Source organism: Hemitrygon akajei, chromosome 8, assembly GCF_048418815.1.
Source record: "Hemitrygon akajei chromosome 8, sHemAka1.3, whole genome shotgun sequence".
Classification (NCBI taxonomy): Eukaryota; Metazoa; Chordata; class Chondrichthyes; order Myliobatiformes; family Dasyatidae; genus Hemitrygon; species Hemitrygon akajei.
This window is the reverse complement of record NC_133131.1, coordinates 49,085,284-49,108,345: the sequence shown is the minus strand read 5'-3', so window position 1 is coordinate 49,108,345 and position 23,062 is coordinate 49,085,284. Positions and strand designations below refer to the sequence as shown.

Here is a 23,062-nt window from a genome sequence, read left to right as displayed (position 1 = left end):
GAGGTCCCCATTTATCTTCATTCAAGCTGTAGGACTGTCATATAAAGTCTGGATTACTTCAATAAACTTTTCTTGAAAGCCGAATCTTCCTAACACTTTTTATAGGAATACCCATCTAACTGAATCAAAAGCTTTCTCGGCGTCTAATCCCACTACCATTGTCTCTGTCCCATTTTTAGTAACCTGTTCTAGTATGTGTAAAGTTCTTATGTTGCTCTGAGTTTGTCTTTGCTGGATGAATCCAGTCTGGTCTAAGTGAATGAGGCCAGATAGAAGCTTTTCCAGTCTACGATCTAATATAGATGTAAATAATTTGTAGTCCAAATTAAGGACACTGACTGGCCGATAATTACCGCATTCTAGTTTATCTTTGCCCTCTTTAGGAATAACTGAGATAATTGCCTCTCTCCAGGAAGGTGGAATTTCTCCTCTCTGTAAGATTTAATTAAAGGTGTTAAGTAATAATGGAGCTAACTGTGACTTCAGCAATTTGTACTACTCTGCGGTAAACCCATCAGAGCCTGGTGACTTTCCCGCCTTTAATCTAGAGATGGCCACGTTCAGGTCTTTGGCAGTTACCGGTTCTAATAGGCATTCATTTTGTAAATCTGTGAGTTTGGGTAATTCCAAAGAATTCAGTAAAGTGTCTGTATGGGACTCATTGGAGGCCCGGGGTTGAGAGTACAGCTCTCGATAATATGTTTCAAAACCCTGTTGAATTTTCCCTATTGTAGTCTCAACAAGCTTTGTTTTTGGATTCTTTATTAATTGTATTGTCTGCTTGATGTTTACGTAACTTATATGCTAATAATCTAGCTGATTTACCTCCTATTTCATAATTCTTTTGTCTCAGGTAAAGAAAATTTCTTTGAGTTTCCAATGTATAAATTTCATCAATATCACTTTGCTATTTTTTAATTTCCTGCTTTAAATTAGAATTTATTTTGTTGCTATCTACAACTGGAAGTTGCTTTAATTTTCCTTGCAGGTCTGCTAATTTTTGTGCTTTGAATTTTTTCATGTGAGTAGTAATGGAAATAATTTTTCCTCTCAGTACGGCTTTCAATGTATCCCATGAGATCACTGGTGATGTTTCTCCCATGTCATTAAGGTCTAGGTATTCTTTAATTTCTCCCCTTAATCTCTCCATTACTTTTGGGTTATTAAGTATATGTGAAATTAACCTCCATAGTGTTTTCCTCATTTTCCATTCCAGAATTAGAGACATAGAGACTGGGCTATGGTCTGACAGAACAATTGTTGCAATGTTACACTCTTTTATCCTGAATCTATCTATATTAAATATAAAAAAAATAGTCTATCCTTGAATAAGCTGAATGTGGGAAAGAGTAATGTGTTTAGTCTTTACTAGTGGGGTGTATCTATTATTTCCAACTCCTCCATCAATAATTTCACTTCCCTAGTCAGAGGTTTATTCTGAATAACTGTTCCTGAAGAATCTAGTACAGGGTTTAACCTAATATTAAAATCTCCTCTGCAAATTACTACCCCTTGAGAGCTGGCCATTAGGTCAAAAATGTGTCTATGGAATGACCATTCAGTACCTGGTGGAGCATAAACATTCAGCAATGTTATTTCAGTACCTTCTATTTTTCCTGTAATCTTTATAAATCATCCATCCTTGTCTTTTGTCTCTGAAATATGTTCATAGTTAAGAGCACTTGATATTAAAGTAGCTGCTACTCTTTTGTGGCTCAAGTTATATGATGAATAAAATACATGCTTAAAGCCCATTCTTTTTAATTTTGCATGTTCGGATTGGCTCATGTGCATTTCCTGAAGGAAAGTTATTTGTGCTCTCTCTTTTCAATTTAGAAATAATCTTACTTCTCTTAATTGGATTCAAAACCCCATTAACATTATAGGAAATTATTTTTACCGGTTCAATTTGCATTTTTCTCTAGTAGAAAATACTCTCTTTTTCTAAGCGAACAGTAAGCAATCCCTTCCCAACAGTGTACCAAAACACAAAACCGAACCCTAGGCATTTTTGAACGTAGAACATTTGAAAATTTTCCCCAACTTCCAACAGTGAGACTGAGCACCGACCTGCCTCAGTTCAGAGGTATAACCTCTATCTTCAGCCTGTGTTAGCGAGCCCTCTGCAGCGTGAACAGTCAGAGAATTCTCTCGTTTTATGTCTCGACCATATTGCTATCATTCAAGTCATTCCATCTAGTTTATTTTCAGTTACCAGCTTTAATTTTACCTTTAAATCCAATTTACTCTTTTCAGTCATTTCTCTTAATTAATGTATACTCTCTGTACATTTGCTGCAAATATTCAGACGCTTTTCCTTGTAGCTTGACACTCTGGTTCGAGTGGAGTGTCCTCGTCATACTGGCTGCCATTACTTCCGCCGAATCCTCTCTGGTAGCGACTCCGGTCGGTTGATAACTTTTATGGGTAGTCCCTGGTCCACCAGGTCCAACGTTGCCTCCTCCACTGTAGCGTAGGTTTTTGTCCCTTTGTCGTAAAAGACTCTTAGCCGAGCTGGATACAGGGTCTGGAATCTGATGTTGTTTTCCTTCAGGACCCTCCGTGCTTCCACATATTCCTTCCGTATGGCAAGGATCTCCGTTGCGTAATTGTGGTCAAAGCTGATTTTACAGTTGCTCCACATAAAGCCTTCCTTTTACAATGCCAGATTAAGCACTTCATCCTTCGTTCTGTAGCTGAGAAATCTGTCTAGAATCGATCTGGGCTGGGCGTCTGCTGGAGGCTGTGGTGATAATGCACGGTGGGCCCTTTGTAGCTGTAGTTCTTTTGCTTCTGGTATATCAAGGTTCTCTCTAAGCAGCTTCTCCACGAAGGGAATCACCAATCCCGGTTTACCTTCAGCTCCTTCAGGAACTCCATAGATCCTCACATTTTTCCTCCTTGGTCCGTTAGCTTCCACTGGAGCTGCTCTTGTAACTTTAACATTTCTGCAATCACTTCCTCTGTGTTTTGCAGCCTCTCAGTCCCTACAATCCTTGCTTTGGCTTCATCTAACCTCAAATTAGTTTTTGCTATTTCTCCTTTAATATCTTCCAGCTGTTCGATGTTATCTTGTCGGAAATCACAAATCTCTCTGAGAATCAAAGTCAGGTTCACCGATTCTTCCTTGTGATCTCTGTCCTGGCTAGCCGTGGAGAAGCTCAGCCCCTCATCTTGCTGCATCTTGTTTTATTTATCAGCCTTCTGAGCGGACCTTTTATTCTTGTACTTAGACATTATTCTTGCCCCTTTTATTGATACAATACTAAATATTTGTCTAATTTCAACTTTGGGGCAGTTTACATTCTTTTTTGTTGAGAGACTGTTTCCTATGCTGCCATTCCCTTGGTGATCCAGAAGTTGACCCCAGAATTCTCAATCTTCCCCTCATAGGACAGTCCCTCCAACTCCAAATTCTACTTAATCTGCATTGCACTTCTTCTGGGTTGGGTCATGGGTCTTGAGCAAAGCTTTCTATGGTGCATCGATTGAACAGCACCATCCAGGGCAAAGTAGGTGGCTAAATTGTTACCTCACCACTTCTTCAATCATTCGCTTCTTCAATCAATGTTACTTCACCTCTATAAAGTATTCCATAGTAAAATTACACTTTGGAAACTTGACGGAGCTTCTAGGAAAAACACCACTCTCGTAAGTTCTGCAGGTTAGAAGAATAGGAACATGGGACCACCACCAGTTGCAACTAGCTGTCTCGGTTTCATGCCACGCTGACTTGGCAATGCAGTCAGTGGCCTCTTTATTAAATATAGCTACTCATTAAGGCAAATATCTATTCAGCCAGCCACAGTAGCGTAGCAGCTAGCACAACGCCATTACAGCTCAGGGTATCAGGACTTCAATTCTGGCGTCATCTCACCTCACATCTGGGTAGCGAAAGGTAGAAGAGGTAAAAGGCTGCAGAAGATGGAATCTGAAAGGACGGGATAATGAACCATAGAAGAAGGAAAGGAGAAGGGACACCAGAGGAATGTGGTAGCAAGTGAGGAAAAAAGAAGGGGAAAAAAGAGGAGCCAGAATGGAAAAAGAGAGAAGGGTAAATTACTGGATATTAGTGAAATCGATGTTCATTCCATCAGGTTGGAGGCCACCCAGATGGAATATGATGTGGTCCTCCAATGTGAATGTGGCCTCATTGTGGCAGTTGAACCATGGACCTTAAGTTAATGGACATGAGGAAAAAACTTAGATCTTTGGGGGGTAGAAGCAATTGAATCTAATTATGAGAGTATCATCAGTCTCTTCAGTAAGGTGATCCTTAATTTCAGTCTTTCATTTGAATTGCACCAAGTTCTCCCATTGTTGTGTTTATAGTATTCCCTTGATTTAAAAAAATCCTATTACGTTGCTGCTTTTAATCAGAACATTATCAGTGGAGAATTTGTTTCATGGCATGCATCCACTGCCTCAAAAAGTATTTCTATTCCTTATGTTGCATTTTGTGACAGGAGGCAAATTGGAGCAGAGATCTAATTCCCTGTACAAGCAGGAGTTGGTGTTTTTCATCACCAACCGTCATTGTAAGGCCTTCATCGCAGTGGATGTAAGTACTACTGGACAATGATGTTGATGCAGGTTACCACATTCTTGGGCACCTGTATAATTGAAGCCTGCTTGAAGCAGTTGGGTACCTCACTGCCGAAATGAGAGGTGAAGGATCACACTGAACGCTCCAAACAGTTATCGGCACAGATCTTTAGTACTTGACCAGATTCCCCATCTGGGCCAGGTAGTCCGGACCAATCCTGAAAGCTGCTCTCACGTCAGCTTCAGAGACTGAAATCCCATGTTTAAAATTATTTCATATTTCTGACATTAACTGTTTTCTAAATGGCTTGGAAGGCATGAGGTTAATTGCTATGTATCTACCTTTGAATGCTGAGACTCTGTTCTTTTTGTGTTTATAGTGGAGTTTGCTGAAAGGGGATTTAGTTTTTGTATGCAAAATGGTTCCAACTTTAGTATTTAATATCTTCTCAGTCTTTTGTTATACTAAGATCTGGTGAGCACCTTGATTGATTTTTTGATTGAATATTCATAGGTTTACATGTTTTGTTTGACCTAAGTGTCTTTCTTGCATACAAACAACTATCATGGGTGAGGCAGAAACAGCAAGACTAATGTGAATTAAGCAAAGATGTTTACAGAGGAAATGTATTGAGGCATTTGACTTCAAATCACATTTTACTGTCTCTCTTTAAAGAGACCAGCAGTAAATTTGACTTTGGCTTTGGTTTCTGGAGCCATAGCATTAAGAGGGTCCTGTTTAACCAATGATTTTGCAAGCATTGCTAGTGAAGGCAGAACCATGGAATACCTTTTCAATCAGAAATGCCAAATGTTTGATCTGCATGGATTTTAACTGCCAAAAAATGACTGGGTGTAGTGGCTAGAACAAATGTTAAGGAGCCAGACAACATCTTCAACATAGTACTAAAGACTAATACTCCAGAATGTGTAATGCTGCTTGCCTAGCTGTTCCTTTATAGCAACACTTTCACAATTCAACAAAATAAGAAATTATTCAGGTTTGCCTTTCCAGATCAATACTTCAGTTTAGTGAATTGCCAACCCATCATGAGAACTGTCGTTAACAGTGTGGTCAAACAGCACTTGATGACCAATGCAACAACGTTCTACTGTGGTTTGAAGAGCACAGATCATATTCAGGCTTGATTTTAGTTTTCATCAAACACAGACGTCTTTTTTTAATATAATCCTCTTCACATATTTTCAAGACATCCAAAAGCACTTTACACCAAGTGAGGTCCTTTTGTAATTTAGTTATTGCTGTATAAATTTGGCTATCATTGCTATTACAACAAGATCCCTCAACAACATAACAGTCAGATAACAGTCAGAATGCAGGGTGACTTGGACAGGTTGGGTGAGTGGGCAAATGTATGGCAGATGCAGTTTAATGTCGATAAATGTGAGGTTATCCACTTTGGTGAGAAGAACAGGAAGGCAGATTACTATCTAAATGGAGTCAAGTTAGGAAAAGGGGAAGTACAACGAGATCTAGGTGTTCTTGTACATCAGTCAATGAAAGCAAGCATGCAGGTACAGCAGGCAGTGAAGAAAGCTAATGGCATGCTGGCTTTTATAACAAGAGGAATTGAGTATAGGAGTAAAGAGGTCCTTCTGCAGCTGTACAGGGCCCTGGTGAGACCCCACCTAGAGTATTGTGTGCAGTTTTGGTCTCCAAATTTGAGGAAGGACATTCTTGCTATTGAGGGAGTGCAGCGTAGGTTCACAAGGTTAAATCCCGGAATGGCGGGACTGTCATATGTTGAAAGATTGGAGCGACTAGGCTTGTATACACTGGAATTTAGAAGGATGAGAGGGGATCTGATTGAAACATATAAGATTATTAAGGGATTGGACACACTGGAGGCAGGAAGCATGTTCCCGATGATGGGTGAGTCCAGAACTAGAGGCCACAGTTTAAGAATAAGGGGTAGGCCATTTAGAACAGAGATGCAGAAAAACTTTTTCACCCAGAGAGTGGTGGATATGTGGAATGCTCTGCCCCAGAAGGCAGTAGAGGCCAAGTCTCTGGATGCTTTCAAGAGAGAGTTAGATAGAGCTCTTATAGATAGTAGGGTCAAGGGATATGGGGAGAGGGCAGGAACGGGGTACTGATTGTGTATGATCAGCCATGATCACAGTGAATGGTGGTGCTGGCTAGAAGGGCCGAATGGCCTACCCCTGCACCTACTGTCTATTGTCTAATCTGTCCACCTACAGTCGCTGGGAATCTGTCCTCCTCTGAATTTGTGCATGGGATATTGTACATCCACCATAGAAAAGTCTTTAATTTAACTTTCACCTGAACAGCCTATCATAAGCCAAATACTGGAATTTCAGGTATCCACAGTGTTGTTTAAAGGGTGCTTTGATGTCAAGAAGCCCAAGTCAAAGGAAATTGTCTACGTATTGCCCAGCACACAATGTGGTTGCTGGAGGTCAGTCATCCCAGCCCCAGCATAAAGCTGCAGGAATTCACTAGGGACCCTCTATATTAAGCATCTGCAAATAACGTTCTTCCCTCTCTCATAAGATCAGAGTGGAAATGTTGTCATTGCAGTATTGAAGTAGATCCAGAACTCCTTGTTTAATAAAGGAGTCTGTGGCCAGCTGCAAGGTCAGATTGGCCTAGAAAATTAAAAGCAGCATTCATGCTGTATTGTAGCAAGAACCCTTTCCAAGAAGTGAGAATCAAATAACCTTCCCTTAATAATAGCCATACTGAAAATCGCCTAATCCTTTACAGTTACTCCCCAAAATAGTCTTGGAAAGCTAGGTTATACAATTAATTTTGTAGCTAGTTGCTAACCTCCTGGCTAGTATTTTCCAACTTATAAGAAAAAGCCCTCCATTTTGAGCACAGCTCCAACAAGTCTTGGATTGTTACCATTGAGAACAAGACTGCCTGCATGATAGACATTCTTTATCTCCCTCTAAAAATACACTTTTTGCTCTACAGGTGGAATATCAAATATACAATAAGATGTCCTTTACCTCAATACCATGGTTTCTTTAGCAGCACACTAAATCCTACACTTTCATAATCTAGAAGTACAAGGTGGCAGGTGCATGGAATACCTGCATCAAATTGTACCAACTAAATCAAAATATTGGAACTCCTCCCTACATAACAGCACCAAGTAGAGTATCTTCACCATAGGGATTGAAGTGATTTAAAAGGCAGCTTAGCTCCACCTTGAGGACACCTTTGGGTGGACAATAAATCCTCACCTTAACAAAGACACTCATTTTAACATGAATATTTTCAGTATCAGGATCGGCTTTATTTTCACTGACGTATGTTTGACATTTGTTTGTGGCACATTGCAGTGCAATATATAAAAACATTATAAATTACAGTAAGAAATGTATAAAACATTTTAATTCAATATGTAGTGCAAAAAAGGGGAAAACAGTGTTCATAGGTTCATTGTACATTCAGAAATCTGGCGAAGGAGAAGATGTTTCTAAAATGCTGTATGTGTGTCTTCAGGCTCCTGTACCACCACCTTGATGGTAGCAATGAGAAAAGGGCATGTCCTTTGTGGTGGGAATCCTTATGATAAATGCTGCCTTTTTGAGGCAGCACCTTTTGAAGGTGTCCTCGGTGCTGAGGAGGTTTGTGCCCATGATGGAGCTGGCTGAGTTTACAACCCTCTGCAGCTTTTTCTGATCCTGTGCAGTGGTCACCCCATACCAGACAGTGATGCAATCAGTTAGAAAGTTCACACGGTATATTTAGAAATTTGCTAGAGCCTTTGGTGACGTACCAAGTCTCCATTAGGAGTTTGATTTTTTTTTAATGTTTGGTTGAATATGCTGGGTAAATAAATAATCACTCTTCTGTCATTAATACAGACGGCATTGCAATGTGGGCTTCCTGCTGCAACTGGTTTTGTTTGGATAATCAAACAATGGATGAACCTGAGTACAATTCTAGAAGGCAGGCATACACTAATGCAGGCTATAACTCTCAGTCGTCTTCACCTGGATTGGAAAACACATGTCGAGCTTGTGGCTCTCAATTTGAAAATGCCTCACGGAAGGTACGTACACATTGTAAGATAGAAATTACAATTGAACTAAAGCAGAAGTTGCTGGTTAGAAATAATTTTATTTTTTGTGCTATTTATCCTTTGCATTTATTTTTTGAGAATGGAAGCAAGTTGGAATGTAAAAAAGACAAAGGCAAAAGGCAGGTATATATGTCAGTTAGCATCATGTCTAGTTGCAAAAATATTTGAAGCTATCATTGAAGAAGAAATAACAAGACACATGGATAAAATTGGTTCCATTGGACAGATACAGTATGTAATCATGAAGTGCAGGTCCAGCTGGACAAACGTACTGAAGTTCTTTGAGAATGTAATGAGCACTGTGGATAGAGGGAACAAGTGGATGTTGTACACTTGGATTTGCAAAAGTAATCAGTAAGGTGCCACTTAAATGAATTATGGTGTTGGGAATAATGTATTAGCATGGAAAGAGGAGGTTAACTAATAGAAGAAAAGGATGCAGTAGAGGCTATCCCCATTAAATATATTTAACGCACAGTTTGTTTTTTTACATAGCAACAGAATTAAGGGTTATGAGGGAAAAAAGCAGGTAGGTAGAATGGAGTTCATGATTTGATCAGCCATGATCCTGAATGGTGGAGCAGGCTCAGTGGGCTAGATGGTCTACTCCTTACTCTATTTCTTATGTTCTTATATAAGGTATATATAACCAAATTCTCTAAAAACTATACTGTTATTCATTTGCTGAAATTTTGAATTGATGCCATCTAGAACAGAACAGCTTGCATGATAGGCATCTTGCTTGTTCAAACCAAAACTGCTAGAAATGTTATGCAATGAAGAGACAAGTTAAGAAATATCTTAATTTTATTTCATTGTTTCATATAATGGTGCACAGGTGTGTCAATAAGCACCATCTGTTCATAGTGGCCATTTTAATGTTTTGTTTTTTTTCTCCAGTTTTTCCCTCTCTGCTAACATAGTTTTCTCTAAGCATGCTCAGTTTGAACCAGATATATAGTTATTAAATTTATCAATGTGTCTTAATTAAAACTAAATGCAGATATCCAGTGATGGGCACACATTTTTTAATTTTGAATATGTATTGATGGTTGTTAAAGCAACCTTTAATTCTAAAGGACAACAGGTTGTTTCTTTTCAATCAACTCCATGTTAAACATTGCCTAGTCTCGCACAGTGGTACTATCTGACATGGCACTCTCTGCCATCTTCTCTAGTTTCTATTTTCTGAGCCCTCATCTCAATAATATAAACATTCCCTTTTACTTCGTCTCTCTTATGAAATAAACAATTTCTACCCCACAATCCCATTCTCTGTGCTGATGCATCCAGTCTTAAAATCTTGCAAAGAGCTATCAAAGGGATGGATAGCCAAGAAGTCATGTCCTAGTGGCAGGTTCACTATGCAGTATAAGCTTAGGAATAAAGCTATTGTCCAGTGCAAATGTTCATGGTTCAGTAATGACTGCCTATTGATGGACTTCTGTACTTCTGAGTGGGTGATCTTGTAAAGCCAGAAAATATCTAGGATGTAGTGAGGCAGTGACATATGTAAAACTGTATTTACTTTTGTCTAAGTCTTGCAGGCTTGGTAGACTTGCACAAAATGGTGAAGGAAATCTGTAGATCAGGCAGCATCCATAGATGTTATTCCCCTGGAGTGAAAAGGATGAGTGGTAACCTGATAGAAGTGAATAAAACTGTAAATGGTATAAAAAGGATAGGTAGTTAGAATCTCTTTCCCATAGAAGGGGTATCAAAAACAAGAGGGCATAGATTTAATGTGAGTAGTGGGAGATTTTACCTGGGATCTTAAGGGACAGTTTTTGTACAGTGATATCTGGGAAGCATTGCCAAAGGAAATGGCAGAATAGGATATGATTACTTCTATTTAAGAGGTACTTAAAACATTGGAGCAGAATTAGGCCATTCAGCCCATCAAGAATGCTGCTCTGAACTTATTAACATCCACTTTAAATATACCCAGTTACTTGGCATCCATAGCCGTCTGTAGCAATGAATTTCACAGAATCACCACCCTCTGGCCGAAGAAATTCTTTCTCATCTCTTTTCTAAAGGGATATTTTTCTAATCTGAGGCTGTGCCCTCTGGTCCTGGATTCAAATCCACTTTGTCTGGCCTTTCAATATTCAGTACGTTTAAAAGATCTCCCTCATTCATCTAAGTTTCAGCGAGTACAGGCTCAGAGCCATCAAGCTCTTATTTGTTAACCCATTCATTCCTGAGATCATTTTCATAAACCTCTTCTGGACACTCTCCAACTCCAGCACATCTTTTCCTAGATATGGGGCCCAAAACTGGTCAGTCTTCCAAATGTGGTCCAACCAATGCTTTAGAGCCTCAGCATTATATCCTTGCTTTTATATTCTCATCCTCTAAAAGGAGAGCTAAAATTGCATCTGACTTCCTTACCAACTTGAGCTGCAAGTTAACTTTTAGGGAATCCTGCACAAGGACTCCCAAATCCCTTTGCACCTCCAATTTCTTAATTTTCTCATTTTGAAATAAATCTGTGCTTTTATTCCTTCTACCAAAGTCCATACATCTGCCACTTCTTTGCCCATACTCCTAATGTCCAAGTTGTTCTGCACATTCCGTTTGCTCAAACCAACCTGCCCTTCCACCTAACTTTGTATTGTACGCAAACCTAGCCGCAATTCTGTCATTCGGATTATTAACATATAATGTGAAAAGTAGCAGACCCAACACCAGTTCCCGTAGAACACCATTAATCTCTGATAGCCATCCAAAGGAGGTAACCTTTATTCCCACTATTGCCTTCTACCAATCTTTTGCCCATCTTAATATTTTTCCTGTTTATACCATGGGCTCTTATCTTGTTTCACAGCCTCACATGTGGTACTTTGTCAAATGCCTTCTGAAAATCTAAGTCAACAACCTTCACTAACTCTTTGTTGTCTATTCTATCTGTTATTTCCTCAAAGAATTTCAGATTTGTGAAGCACTATTTCTCCTTAGGGAAACCATGCTGACTTTGGTCTATTTTAGTGTGTGCCTATAAGTACCCCAAAACCTTATCCTAATAGACTCTAACATCTTCCCAACCACTGGCCTGAATTCCCTTTCTTTTTTCTCCCTCCTTTCTAAGAGTGGAGTGACACTTGCAGTTTTCCAATCCTCCGGAGTCATTCCAGAATCTAGTGTTTTTGAAAGGTTACTACTGGTGCTTCCACAATCTCTTCAGCTACCCCTTTCAGATCCCTGCGATGTAGTCCATCTAGTCTAGGTAACCTACCTACCTTCAGTCGTTTCAGCTTCTTAAGCACCTTCTCCTTATTGACTATAGAAGCAACTATACTCACATTTCCGCTCTGACACACTCGAATTTCTGACACACTGCCTTCTGCAGTGAAGACTGATGCAAAATACTTATTGTTAGTGCACCATTTATTTGTTCCATATTACCTGTCCAGTGTCATTTTCAAACCATCTGATGTCTATTCTTGCCTCTTTTTCACTCTTTAGATATCTGGGGGGAAAAAACTTTGGCATTCTCTTTTATATTATTGGCTAGTTTAATTTTCTTATCTTTTCTCTCCTTATTGCTTTTTAGTTACCTTGTTTTGGTTTTTATAACTTGCCCAGTCCTCTAGCTTCCCACTAACTTTTGTATGTATCTTTTGCTTTTATGCTATCTTTGATTTCCCTTGTCAGCCATATGTGTCTTTAGAATACTACCCCCTCCCTTTGGAATACTACTACTACTTCAAGATGAAATGACCCTGCACCTTCCAAATTTATTGTGTTCGCTCACTGATGAGACTCTGAGCCAGGAGCTAGAACAAAGCTGGAACACGGAATAACCATTACTCAGCAAACCACACCACCAAAAGTCAACAGTGCAACAGATCATGACTATTTGAAGGTCACAAAGAATATTTGAGAAGTTGTCAGGAGCAACAATCAATCAGAGAATGTCAGCCTGGGATTAGTTGACAGCCAGCCAATAGACATTGGTTGCCTTCTGTTTGCCATAGTAGAATTATTCCCAGAAACTCCAGCCATTGCTGTTCTGCCATCATCCCTGCTAGTGTCCACTTTCAATCAACTTCGGCAACTCCTCTCTCATGCCTCCGTAGTTCACTTTATTCCACTGTAATACTAATACGTATGATTTTAGTTTCTCCCTCTCAAACTACAGGGTGAATTCTATCATGTTATGATCACACTGCCTCCTAAAGGTTACTTTACCTGAAGCTCCCTAGTCAAATCTGGTTCATTTAACAACATCCAATTCAGTATTTCTTTTCTCTAGTTGGCTCAACCACAGGTTGCTCTAAGAGCCATCGACAGGCACTTAAATAGGCAAGATGTAGATGGATATGAATCTAATGAGATCTTCACCTCCCCAGCCCTGATCTTCCACCAACTCACTTCACTACTGAGCAGATGAGAAGAGTAAACTCCGACATGGCAAAGCATTGGGACCAGATGGTATGAACCACAAGATCCAGAAGGAGTGTGCTGAGCAGCTGTGTGGAATTGTCCAGCACATCTTCAATCTGAGTCTCACCCTGGAAAGGATCCTGACTCTGTGTAAAACAACATGTGTGGTTCCAGTAACGAAGAAGAGCCAACCAGAAGTCTTGAATGACTACCATCCTGTGACCCTGACCTCACATGTTATGAGGACCCTAGAGACCCTAGGTTGTCCTCTGTTCACATCTGACTCCTGGTCAGATCAGCCATTGCACCCTGCAATTTGCCTACCAGGAGGACGTTGAGGTTGACGATGCCTGCTCCCATTTGGATAAGCAGGGCAGCACTGTGAGGATCATGTGTTTTTTGATTTCTCAAGTGCCTTCAATACAATACAGCCCCAATTGCTGGGGGAAAAGCGGCATTCAATGCAGGTCGGCACTTCCATTGTATCCTGGATAATGGACTACCTACTGGCAGACCACAGTTTGTGCATCTTCAGAACTGTATCAGACATGGCTATAAGCAGCTCTGGGGCCCCACAGGGGACTGACTGTATTGGCTCCCTTCCTCTTTACCCTGTATAACTCAGATTTTAGATACAACACTGAGTCATGTCATCTGCAGAAATTCTCTGATGACTCAGCAATAGTTGGGTTTATAAAGGAAGGACGGGAGGATGAATATGGGGCCCTGGTGGAGGACTATGTCAAATGGTACAAGCTGAATCATCTGCAGCTCAACATCAGCAAGATAAAGGAGATGGTGATGGACTTTAGGAAGACTAAGCCTGCAATGCTCCTTGTTACTATTGATGGTGTGGATGTTGTGATGACCTACAACTACCTGGGGGTGCACCTGGATGACAGACTTGAGTGGAGCACCAATGCAGAGGCTGTGTATGAGAAGGGCCAGAGTTGCCTCTACTTCCTGAGGAGACTGAAGTCATTTAGAGTATGCAGGCCTTTCCTTTACAAGTTCTACCAGTCTCTTGTTGCCAGTACGATCTTCTATGTGGTGGTGTACTAGAACAATGGTATCAATATGGGTGATGCCATCAGGCTCAGTAAGCTGATTAAAAAGACTGGCTCTGTTACTGTATAGGAGTCAAACTGGACACATTGGAGGCTGTGGTAGAACAAAGGACCCTACAGAAAATCCTGGCAATGTTGGGCAGTGTTTTTCACCACATGCATGCCACCTTGGCTGAACAGAGGAGCATTTTTAGTAATAGACTCAGACAATTGCGATGTTCCAAAGGGCGCTATATGAGGTTATTCTTATCCTAGGCCATTAGGCACTATGCTGAGTCAACCTATGGCGCCCTCTTGTTAGACTTGAGGTAACTTAATTTTTTATTCTTGCGTCTCTTCTAATTGTATATCTTTGCTCTTGTAATGCTACTGTGGTGCTGTAACTTCCTTTGGGATTAATGAAGTATCTAACTATATCTAGATGGAATTAGTGTTGATGGGCAGAAAGATTGGCATGCACTGAAGGGCCTGTTTTATATGTCTAACTATGGGTTGAAACTCTTGCTGAAGTATGTTGCAAAAGTTGTACTTACTGTGCAGATTTCAGCATCAATAGTTGACTGCTGGGGATTAAAAGTAAGTGTGCTTGGTAAGAAATTGTTAACTATTTAAGTTTCCTCACTTCATCAGGATCTTAAGACATCTTTATGTCTCCACTGTTGCTTTAACTTAATTCCCGAGACTGTGTGTAGGACTATGATACTTTTGAATCTGTTGTATATTACTTTTACTTAGCTCATGAGAATGAACCTAGCTTTTATATTACTTTGGAAAGCTTACTGAAGTATCATTAACTATTTTAATAATTTACACTGGAGCTTGAATCTTTTGAGGGAAATACTGACTGCTGTTTCTTTAATAAAAAATTCAAGGTGTCAATCTTTTCCAGCAAAAATAGTTTATTCATCTGCTTATTTATAATTTTACTCCTGAAATGTTTAAACTACTTGTCAAAAACTTGTCAAGGTTACAGTAAAGCAACTTGTCAAAAAACTTGAGACGTTTTGCTTTTCTAATCTTGAGTGAAAACTAGTTAGTGTTCTCTCATTTATGGGCTGATTGAAGCCTCAATAATATTTGATTAAAGATGACGTTGACCTTCAAGAAGATGTTTATTAGTAGTGAAATATTGTAAGACACACCTATGAATCTTATTTTGTTTCAGATAAATATGTATACGTTATCATAATCAAACCTGTTATTCCAGTCTGAAGTTTAGTTTTAAAAAATTCTTTTAAATCAGTTGAGTCATTCTGTTTGAAAGTTTTATTTATAAAAAGGTATCAGTTTTCTTTCATTTCCTATGTACTATATGCAGTGTTTAACAATGTGAGAATATGACATTACCAAAGAACAAAAGATATTCACCTCAAAAGAAGGATTCCTGCACCTGCACATGCCCACCAATATCTTGTGATTCAAATCCAGGCTTACTAGTGTGTTACCAGAACACTTGCGTCTTTGAAGGTGCCGCGTTTCAGATACAACATTAAATTATGGACCCCTGTGCACTGAGGTCATTGTAAAAATTCCCTTATGCTATTCAAAGTAGAGCCTATATTAATTTCTCAATCAACGTCTCTAAATATATTGTCACTTGACTGCTATGGGAATGTTTGGATTCAAAGGGGGGAAAGAAGTCACAGTAGTTGACAAAGGAAGTCAGAGATTGCATAGCATTAAAAAAAAAAGGAAGTATGACAGAGCTAAGGTGAGTGGGAGGACAGATGATTGGGAAATTTTTAAGGAACAACAGAATTTAACTAAAAAGGCAATACGGGGAGAAAAAATGAGGTACGAACGCAAGCTAGCCAGGAATATAAAGGAGGATAGCAAAAGCTTTTTTAGGTATGTGAAGAGAAAGAAGATAGTTAAGAACAATGTTGGGCCCTTGAAGAATGAATTGGGTGAAATTGTTATGGGAAACAGAGAAATGGCAGAAGAATTTAATAAGTACTTTAGATCTGTCTTCACTAAGGAAGACGCAAGCAATCTCCCAGATGTATGGATGGGCCAAGGACATAGGGTAACAGAGGAAATGAAACAGATTGACATTAGGAAGGAAACGGTGATGAGTAGACTGATGGGACTGAAGGCTGACAAATCCCCAGGTCCAGATGGTCTGCATCCTAGGGTACTAAAGGAGGTGGCCCTGGAAATTGCGGATGCATTGGTAATCATTTTCCAATGTTCCTTAGATTCAGGATCAGTTCCTGAGGATTGGAGAATGGCTAATGTTATCCCACTTTTTAAGAAAGGAGGGAGGGAGAAAACAGAGAACTATCGACCTGTCAGCCTGACATCGGTGGTGGGGAAGATGCTAGAGTCCATTATTAAAGATGAAATAGTGGCATATCTAGATAGCAGTGATAGGATTGGACCAAGCCAGCATGGATTTACCAAGGGTAAATCATGCTTGACTAATCTGTTGGAGTTTTTCGAGGATGTAACCAGGAAGTTAGACGGGGGAGATCCAGTGGATGTCGTGTACCCCGATTTTCAGAAGGCATTTGATAAGGTCCCACATAGGAGATTGGTGGGTAAAATCAAAGCTCATGGCATTGGGGGGAAGACATTGATATGGATAGAAAACTGGTTGGCAGATAGAAAGCAAAGGGTAGCGGTGAATGGGGGTGTTTCCCGGAATGGCAGGTGGTGACTAGTGGGGTGCCACAGGGCTCGGTATTGGGACCACAGCTGTTTACGATTTACATCAACGATTTAGATGAAGGCATTGAGAATAACATCAGCAAATTTGCTGATGATACTAAGCTGGGTGGCAGTGTGATATGTGATGAGGATGTTAGGAGAATTCAGGGTGACTTGGATAGGCTGGGTGAGTGGGCAGATACTTGGCAGATGATGTTTAATGTGAATAAGTGTGAGGTTATCCACTTTGGGAGTAAGAACAGGAAGGCAGATTATTATCTGAACGGTGTAAAGTTAGGTAAGGGAGAAATACAAAGAGATCTAGGAGTCCTTGTTCATCAGTCACTGAAGGTGAATGAGCAAGTGCAGCAGGTAGTGAAGAACGCTAATGGAATGCTGGCCTTTATTACAAAGGGAATTGAGTACAAGAGCAAGGAAATCCTCTTGCATTTGTACAGAGCCCTGGTGAGACCACACCTGGAGTATTGTGTACAGTTTTGGTCTCCAGGGTTAAGGAAGGACATCCTGGCTGTAGAGGAAGTGCAGCGTAGATTCACGAGGTTAATTCCTGGGATGTCTGGATTGTCTTACGCAGAGAGGTTAGAGAGACTGGGCTTGTACACGCTGGAATTAAGGCGATTGAGAGGGGATCTGATTGAAACATATAAGATTATTAAGGGATTGGACAAGATAGAGGCAGGAAATATGTTCCAGATGCTGGGAGAGTCCAGTACCAGAGGGCATGGTTTGAGAATAAGGGGTAGGTCATTTAGGACAGAGTTAAGGAAAATCTTCTTCTCCCAGAGAGTTGTGGGGGTCTGGAATGCACTGCCTCGGAACGCAGTGGAGGCCAATTCTTTGGATGCTTTCAAGAAGGAGCTAGATAGGTATCTTATGGATAGGAGAATCAAGGGATATGGGGACAAGGCAGGAACCGGGTATTGATAGTAGATGATCAGCCATGATCTCAAAATGGCGGTGCAGGCTCGAAGGGCCGTATGGTCTACTTCTGCACCTATTGTCTATTGTTTGTGTAAGTTACTGCCACATTTGCTTCATTATTACAGTGACCATGCTTCAAGATTCTTTATTTGCTTTCAAGTGCATTGAAATCTTGTGAAAGCAGGACTTAACTCTGCCATTTTCATTTTCCCTCTGCCATTGTTGCTTTTTCATTCTTCTCTCATACTTTTTTCACTTCTCATCTTTACTTTATCAATAGCACTTGTTAAATAATGTTGGATTTCTGTCCAAATAGGAACTAGATATCCTTAGTACCTCGACAAGGAAAGAGAAACCAAAGCTGTAAATTGTTTGCTGTTGCTACTCACTCAGGAAAGCTTTACTGTGTGCTAATTAAATAGGTTTCTACCTGATTCAGAGTTGTAATATTAAAGGCAGCAGAATACTTGTTGGGTCATGTGTTTAAAATTACACATAAAGTCTTTTATTTTAAAATTGCCCTCATTGGTATCTTGTAAATGTAGGGACCATAATCATCCATATCATGTATGATCTTCAGGGCCATTATTTTCAGCATCATTAGAAAAAAAATTTAAAAGCCGATATCCTGTAAGATCCCACGTCTTTCTGTAAGTGGAACCCCTTTTGGTCCAAAAGGATGATCTGTGTGGAGTCAGGGAATCTGGGTCAGGTCCTAAATAATATTTCTCATCCAAGGAGGAAGACATGGAGGATAATAAGATCTGGGAGGGATTTGTTGATAGCATGAAAATGGGGCATTAAGAAGGAGGAAGTGTTATGTCTTGTTTGGCATAAGGTTTGATAAATCCCTAAGTATGGATGATATCTACCTAATGATATTGGAAGCACGGGAAGACATTGTTGGGGCCCTGACAGAGATTTAAATATCTTCATTGGCCTCAGAAGTCTGGAGGATAGCTAATCTTTTTTTATTAAGGATGGCAGCAGGGAAAAGCTAGACAATTACACGCCGGTGAGTCTTGTGTCAGTGGTAAGGAAATTACTGTAGAAAAGTTGAAAGGAGAATATTTTGTATATTTGGAAAAATGGGAGCTAATTAATATCAGTCTGCATGGTTTTGTGCAGGGGAAATCCTGTCACACTGATTAACTGAGTTGTTTGAGGTGGTGATAATGGAGATGGATTAAGGCAAGACAGTAGACTTTAATGCATTGACAATGTCCTGATCAAACTGGTAGGCTGATCTAGAAGGTTAAGACACATAGGATTCAAAGTGAGCTGGCTAAATTGCCTCACAACCTCAAAAAAAAACACTTAAAATTTGTAAGATGTGCCTTCCCCTATTCACACCCATGCTGACTAGCCCTAATAGATCCATGCTTTTCCAGATGAGGGTTGATTCCATCCCTAAGAATATTGTCCAATAGTTTCTGTACCACGGATGTGAGGCTCACCAGCCTGTAATTTACACAAAGGAACAACCTTGGCTATTCTTCAGTCCTTTGGGACCTCACCTAAATTAGCAAAACACAAGGGTCCTAATGCAAGCAAATGTGATTAGTGTAGATGTTCAAAAATATCATCATGGATGTGGTGGCCATTGGGCCCTTTTCTGTGCTGTACAGCTCTGTAAACTGAATATCACAGTTCTCAATAATGCATTTAAATAGCAACTAAGAATGGCCATTAAATGTTGACCTTTGGTAGCTGCACCCTCTTGTAAGTAAATGAGAAAGAGTTTGAGGACAATAAAATTGTACGTGCAGGTGTTTTGTATAATGTGAAAAGGATGGTGAATGTTAATATTCTAGAAAAATGTTATTGGAAAGTTATAGATTTGTTAGTGAGGTTTGGGGCACCGTTCCCCAAATGTGAAGTCTATAATAAACAGTTATCGATATTTGGTGGTCAACCATGCCTCAGATCTCTTGGAGTGCCTCCTGTTGATAGCTGCTTGAAGCCAAGTGTGGGAATTTTTTTAACAAAAGGTTAATATTCCCAGAGTTGACAGCAGTTTAGAAAACTGGATAGTTATTTAATAACTTAAATCACTATTGAATTCAAATGTATTTATCCCGGGGAAGTCATAATAGTTGAATTTAGAACTTTTTTTGTCTCTGAACCTGCCATTTACATTGGGAAGTGATAGATGATGATTCTACTATAAACATGGGAGTCTTTCCCCCACAGGCTTACAAAATAACTAAAGTACAAAAGCAGGGATGTAATGCTGAGGTTTTTTAAAGCACTGGTTAGGCCGCACGGAGTATTGTCAGCAGTTTTGAGCTACTTAAAGAAGGATGTGCTGGCATTGGAGAGAGTACAGAGGAGGCTCACAAGAATGATCCCGAGAATGAAAGAGTTAACATATGAAGAACATTTGATGGCTCTGGTCCTGTACTCACTGGAGTTTAGAAAAATGAGGGGGAGGAGATCTTATTCTTCTCCTATCGAATATTGAAAGATCTGGATGGCGTCAACGTGGAGAGGATGCTTCCTATAGTGGGGAAGTTCAAGACCAGAGGGCATAGCCTCAGAAATGAGGCACATTCATTTAGAACAGAGGTGAGGAAAAATTTCTTTAGCCAGAGGGTGGTGAATCTGTGGAATTGATTGCCACAGACGGCTATGGAGGCCAAGTCATTGGGTATATTTAAGGTGGAGGTTGATGGGTTCTTGATTTATCAGGGCATCAAATGTTACAAGGAAAAGGCTGAGAATGGGGTTGAAAAGGATAATAAATCAGCCATGATGGAATGATACAGCAGACTCAATAGGCTAAATTGCCAATTTTTGCTCCTAAGTCTGATCTAAAACAAGGTTTCATCTATTTTATTATGAGCAGTCATGTAGGAGGTCAGCTATGTAGTATGTGATTATGGGAAAATTTGAGGCAACATTGATCTGATGCATTTTAGAACTTTTTATCTCAGAAGAAACTGCAATAATCTAGAATCTGCTCGTTAATTAAGTTACTGTGTTAAATGTTGCACGCTGCCAATAATACTGTACTTCCTGTTTTCCAGCATGTATGTGTGGATTGTAAGAAGAATTTTTGTACGTCCTGTTCAATCCACTCTGAAAATAGCCCAAAAATATGCCATATTTGCCAGCGATTTCGTACTACCGACTTCCACCGGGGAGAACTGATGAAATTGAAAGTAAAAGAATTACGTGACTACTTACAGCTACATGAAATTTCAATGGAGATGTGCCGAGAAAAATCAGATCTCGTAGACTTGGTCATGGGACAGAATCCTCAGTCTGTACCAACTGGTCAGATACATATTCCTCTTTATAGAATGGATATACCTGAGCAGCAGACCTTCATTTCAAACACGCACACAGCAACAGTGGCTTCTACCTCACATGATGCTCCCCCACCATATGGAGCAGCCAACCCAAATAACCCAAGACATTCTCAGGAAGCAAACCTGGTACGTTTTCTTTTGATAACATCTTATGAGTCAATTGACTGAAGCAGAACAAGGATAAAAATTTTTGTACTAGTTGCAGAAAAATTGAAAAAGTGAAATCTTGTGATCTGGTATTTCCATCTTGAGCTTTAATGCTTGTTTTGCTGAGATATAAATAATGTATATGAAGTATTAATTTGGTTTGTGCATATATAGGCGAATGCAGAAGTGACTGCAGACAATCAGAATGAGACTTTGGCACAAGCTGAAGAGAATGAGGTAAGTTAAATATTTACCGCAAGTTCTACCAGCACTGATAAAATGGATTAGCAGTCACATTAGTTATTTTGTATGGGGATCAGTGATATATTAAATGTACATTGACCATATTTTCACAGAGAATTAGTCTGTTTTTATTGTGGTCTAATTAATTTTGCTCAAGCTAATAAATAATTTCATCCCTTCAACAGTAACCATTCTCTTGAGCTAAATATTTAAAAAGATTTTGGCTTCCATGTTAAATGCTTTTATAATTACACTAGACAAATAAAATGTATAAATAAAAGCTCTGTAGCTTGTTCCTTAAGTTCCCTTTTACCTTTTATGTAATGTTTTCTTTCCTAACAAACCAGTCATTTTACTTTAATTTTTGTGTCAGACTCTATCACTGAGCATAAAAGCAAATTTCCAATTGCCATTTTGGCACTCTGAAGTTTAACAAATTAGTTGGACTGATTTTTTAAATGTTATTTTTGAGTATTAAAGAATGTAGCTGTGCCATGAGTGAAATTATCTGTGAAAAAGATATAACCATGGCATTCTGGGGCAGTGCCACTTACAGTAGACATGACTAAGTATGGAGGAGTTAAAAGATCTTGGAGGTTTTTCTGAAACTGCTTGTTAGTGACCATAAGTTTAAGATTAATGTTAATGATTCAATCAGTATTGTCACATATCAGAATATTTAAATTCAGTTTATCCTTTTCCGTAGTTGTGATAGAAGGAGAGGAAAAGCAGCCCTTGCTAAAGTTCCAAAACTTGATGGTAAGGAACTTCAATTAGCAATCCATAACCTCTGCCACATCTAGAAAGGATATGGCAAAGAAATCTGAGATGCTCTAGTGGTGACAATTTTCAAGAACAGGAAAAATCAGCCTGCAGTAACAATAGAAGCTTTCCCTACTTGGAAGGATGTTGTCTGAGTTGACCTCAATTATGTCCAGCCTGTGACCAAAGGACTGCCATCCTAAATCACTGTTGATTCTGCTCACCTAAAGGCCCAGTAGATTAGTTATTTACAAACTTCTGTACCAAATTGTAAAAAGTATATTATGGATAAACAAGTGTTGCTCTTCCTGAGCACTTTGTTGAATAAATGAATGTATCAGACTGAAGTGGAGAGTTTAACACTCATATGGTTGCAACATCTACATTCCCCTCATTGATGAAGGAAAGGCTTAAGCAGCTTGGGCAAAAGTTCATTTTTTTGCTAATTTCATTACCCCATATCTGTTTAATTGAGTTTGGAGAATTTGCTGTAAAATTGTACTGAATCATTGTATAGATGAGGTACTGTTATTGCAGGTCTGTCTATCTTTAATTGCTCAGTTTTTGTTTGGCTTTATTCTAGTCCGATTCAGAGGAAGTAATTGTACCAGGCCGACACAGAGCCTCTTTATCAGACTTGACTTGTGCCGAAGATGTTGAAGCTCTCTCAGTGCGCCAGTTAAAAGAAATACTGGCACGAAACTTTGTAAATTATAAAGGATGTTGTGAAAAATGGGAGTTAATGGAGAGAGTAACAAGATTGTTCAATGACCAAAAAGACCTTCAGAATCAGGGTAGGAGAAATTAATTTAGAGAATTATATAATTCATCTTGGTACTTAATGTCATTGTTTGTTAAATACTTTTTAAATTTCTTTTTGTAGCTTTGGAATTCAAATCTCAAGATGGTAAGATTCTTCATATTT

At 39.4% G+C, this 23,062-nt stretch overlaps 1 protein-coding gene across 2 annotated transcripts in view; it reads left to right on the top strand.

Moving 5' to 3' along the window:
* rffl (ring finger and FYVE-like domain containing E3 ubiquitin protein ligase) overlaps positions 1–23,062 on the top strand; it is a 48,386-nt gene that overhangs the window by 18,672 nt on the left and 6,652 nt on the right. For both annotated transcript variants that reach the window (XM_073053815.1, XM_073053814.1), the window contains 5 exons: positions 8,407–8,594; positions 20,701–21,111; positions 21,307–21,369; positions 22,721–22,931; positions 23,021–23,044. In XM_073053815.1, coding sequence (XP_072909916.1) covers positions 8,418–8,594; positions 20,701–21,111; positions 21,307–21,369; positions 22,721–22,931; positions 23,021–23,044 — 886 coding nt within the window. In that variant the 5' untranslated portion in view covers positions 8,407–8,417. The remainder of the gene's footprint in view (positions 1–8,406; positions 8,595–20,700; positions 21,112–21,306; positions 21,370–22,720; positions 22,932–23,020; positions 23,045–23,062) is intronic.